At 33.0% G+C, this 3429-nt stretch overlaps 1 protein-coding gene across 1 annotated transcript; it reads right to left on the bottom strand.

Moving 5' to 3' along the window:
- Positions 1-218: 218 nt before the first annotated feature.
- Positions 219-1770, bottom strand: LOC114193659 (probable O-methyltransferase 3). The gene is made up of 2 exons (XM_028083542.1): positions 960-1770; positions 219-689 (listed from the first exon to the last, which is right to left on the bottom strand). The coding sequence occupies exons 1-2, from the start codon at positions 1728-1730 to the stop codon at positions 387-389; spliced, it is 1074 nt and encodes a 357-aa protein (XP_027939343.1). The 5' UTR covers positions 1731-1770; the 3' UTR covers positions 219-386.
- Positions 1771-3429: the final 1659 nt, after the last annotated feature.

Here is a 3429-nt window from a genome sequence, read left to right as displayed (position 1 = left end):
CTCATTTCTTTAAATAACATTGTAAATGATGACAAAAATCGTCATTATTTTTTAAGAGAAAAATGTAATTAAGTGATATTTATAGATAAGAGAAAAAAACTTATTAAGAACCAATTATAATTAATCTGATTTAAAAAATAATAATTTCTAACACCACACTTTTCTTCTTCATCCATACAGGGTACATCAAGCATCAGAAACTATTCTTATCATCGTCCTTGTTCTATTTTCTTTTTCTTTATTTGAGAGATTTTGAACATCACAAATATGATAATAAGATTCCAATCTATATATTGTTATTGTCAACACACAACATTCCATGAAATAGAAAATTATAGCCCTTTTACTTAGGAACGAGAAAAGGGTGGTCACATCTTGTTCACCCACTATGGGTATATCTGAATGAGAGACCTTGTGCCCAAAACAGGAGTTATGTTGTAGTTACTGAAACCAGCAGAGGAAAACAATTTAACCCATTCCTTCTCGTTTCTCTCCTTTCCCTTAACCAACACCATCATCAACATGTCAAAGAAGAGTTGTGTTTCAACTGATTCTTCATCTTTGGTTTCATTATCCATCACCATGTCTATGATTATCACCTTCCCTTCTTTCCCTTTTCTCGATATAGCTTCCTTGCATTTCTTCAGTATCTTCACACACTCCTCATCGTTCCAGTCATGTAATATCCACTGTTTTTTCATTCAAACTAACACTTCTCAGAAGAATAGTCAAAAGGAATTAAGCTGGTTACAATTATCACCTCATGTAATATAATTAATCTCAATATATAATAAAACGAGGAGAAATATTACTATATATAATTTGCTATATTGTGTCGATGTCCATATAAGATTCTGAAACATTTGGTCTTTCATATTTCAGTTCCAGAAGTAGTCAATGCTAGCTTAGAATGTAAATTGAAAGAAAAGTTAAGAATGTAATTTGTAACGATATTTTACCTTCAACAAAATGGCATCAGTTGGAGGAATTGCCTCAAACATGTCCCCTTCAACATATTTAAGGTTTTCACTTCCTTGCAAGCCAGAAACAACATGCGGAAGATCAAATACGATGCATTCCAACTGAGGGAAGGATTCAGCAATGGCCTTTGCCATGGTTCCTGTCCCTCCCCCAACATCAACCAGAGACTCCAATCCCATGAACACCCCTTTGCATTTCTCAATCACCACACTGGTCACTAGTTCAGCATCACTTGCCATGCCATCATTGAACAAAACGTTAATTCTGGGATCACTGCCAGCATACTCCCAAAGCAACTTCCCATGTGCCAGTTCAAAGGGTGTAGTATTACCATTTTTGAACCAATTAGAAAAGTGATGCCATGTATTTGTTAAAACTGGATCAAGCATGGCCTGCAAGAAAGGTGTCACACTCATTGGGTTGCTCTTAAGCAGAAGTAAAGAGGCATCAGTGAGTGCATAGGTGACATCTTGCTCATTCTGGGTGGGATTGTGCTGAGAGAAGAAGCCAGAATGAACCATGATTCGCATCAAGCGAGGGATGAAGTGAGTTTTGGAAGAGTGAATTGGGAGTGAAGCAATGAGGGTTGAGAGTGAAATGGGTTGGCCATGGTTATGTATGATGTCTGGTATGCCTAACTCAACAACACACTTAAGGGACATGGAATTTATGAAGTTAAAAATATGATTCCATACGTGTGTTTGAGCTCTCAGTAGTTTCGCGTCATGGGATTCCATGATTTGTTGCATAAACTACTTCTTCAATTTGGAGTATGGAACATCACAGCATTTGGGTCTATTTATAAACAACCTAGTATGGCGAAAGATTATCATGCCAGAGTTTTTGAATTAATATTGATAAACATATAACAAATAAGAATGATAAACACACATATTAATATTTTATTGATGGTATTAAAATCGATTATATATATACATTGAGATCAAGTGGTGGTTGTGTTGATGGTGTCAACTTGTTTACTTTTGGAACGCTTTCCTTCTTAAAATAATATAAAATATCTTATAGAGTTCCTTGATGATGATTCTTGGGGAGAGTGGCACATGTATATGTTTTATTCTCCGAATTGTGTATTGTTATAACTCGATAAATAAAAATCTCAGTTGTAGTACATAGTGCAAAATTTATCCTCTACCTTCTCATTGTAATCTTCGCAAGAGACACAATCATGAACGATAAGTCATGTTTTGTTGTTATGCTTCAGCAACATTTACGTTTCACTCATAAAAGAAATTTGTGAAATTACAAGAATAATTTGTTAGAAATTCATGGAGAGTTTTGTTTCAAGTGTAAAGGTCAAACGTTTACATAAACAATTTTCAAGCTCTTTAAGTCTTCACTCCTACGTCGTATACCGTTTACCGATCGATACCTCTTAAAAGAGATTTGATATTAAAGTCAATGAATGATCATTCAGTCAATGCAATAAATGGTGTAATTAATGCGAGATAAAAGTTTCAATAACCATACTTTTAACCTGTATTTATAATTTCTTTCATGGATCTGTGATCAGAGTTTGCCTAATTAGGTATGAATCGCTTTTAATCCTGATTATTGAGTTGTTTACGCTAATTAGATATTTAGATGATTAACACGAATGTAGTTCGGTGTAGTGAACCGAATGACTCAACGCATAATCTGTATAAAGGACAAGGATGGAATCATGTGTGGATAGTCCAACTGATAATACTGAGAGGGACCGCTCGACACGGTTGAGCGACGTTTAATCAGATCTCTAGAAATATTCTTCGAAATAATCTCACAAGTGTGGTGACTAAGTGTTTGATCACATCTCTAGAAATCTTATACGAAGTAATCTTACGTGATCGGTGGTTGAATGTTCTACCATATCTTTGGAGATCTTCAAAATGATTTCACACAACCGATCGATTAAATGAGAAAAAAAAAACTATAAATCTTAATTTTATTTTAAAGTTTTGGATTGTATACTCAATATTTATATTTTAAATATATTAATATAGGCCTAATTAGTGATTTAATTATCTAATTTGTTGATTTGGTTCATTTTTGTCCTCTTATTATTATTTTTTATTCAATTTGATCTTTTCTATTAGATAGACGTTAATACTTTGACCGTAGATGCAACATGTCATTTTGTGCAATTTTCAATTTTTTTATTATTATTTTTTAAATCATTAACTGTCACGCGCCAGGCCTTAATCTTACCACAGGTCAATTCATAAATTATCAATTTTTTTAATTGGTTTTTATTTTTCTTAAAAAGAAAAACTGCCATATATTATATCATGCGTCATATGTTAGAATAGTAGTGGTTGTTTCAATTTAGATTTTTATTTACAATTTTAACATGTGGTACAACTATGATCTACCATATAACAATTTATATTTAAAAAAAAAAACTCCACTAAAATGACGTGACATATGTACGATTACATTACGGAGAAATGA

This window comes from Vigna unguiculata, chromosome 8 (genome assembly GCF_004118075.2).
Source record: "Vigna unguiculata cultivar IT97K-499-35 chromosome 8, ASM411807v1, whole genome shotgun sequence".
Lineage (NCBI taxonomy): Eukaryota > Viridiplantae > Streptophyta > Magnoliopsida > Fabales > Fabaceae > Vigna > Vigna unguiculata.
The sequence above is the reverse complement of the archived record's forward strand: the minus strand, read 5'-3'. Positions and strand labels throughout refer to the sequence as shown.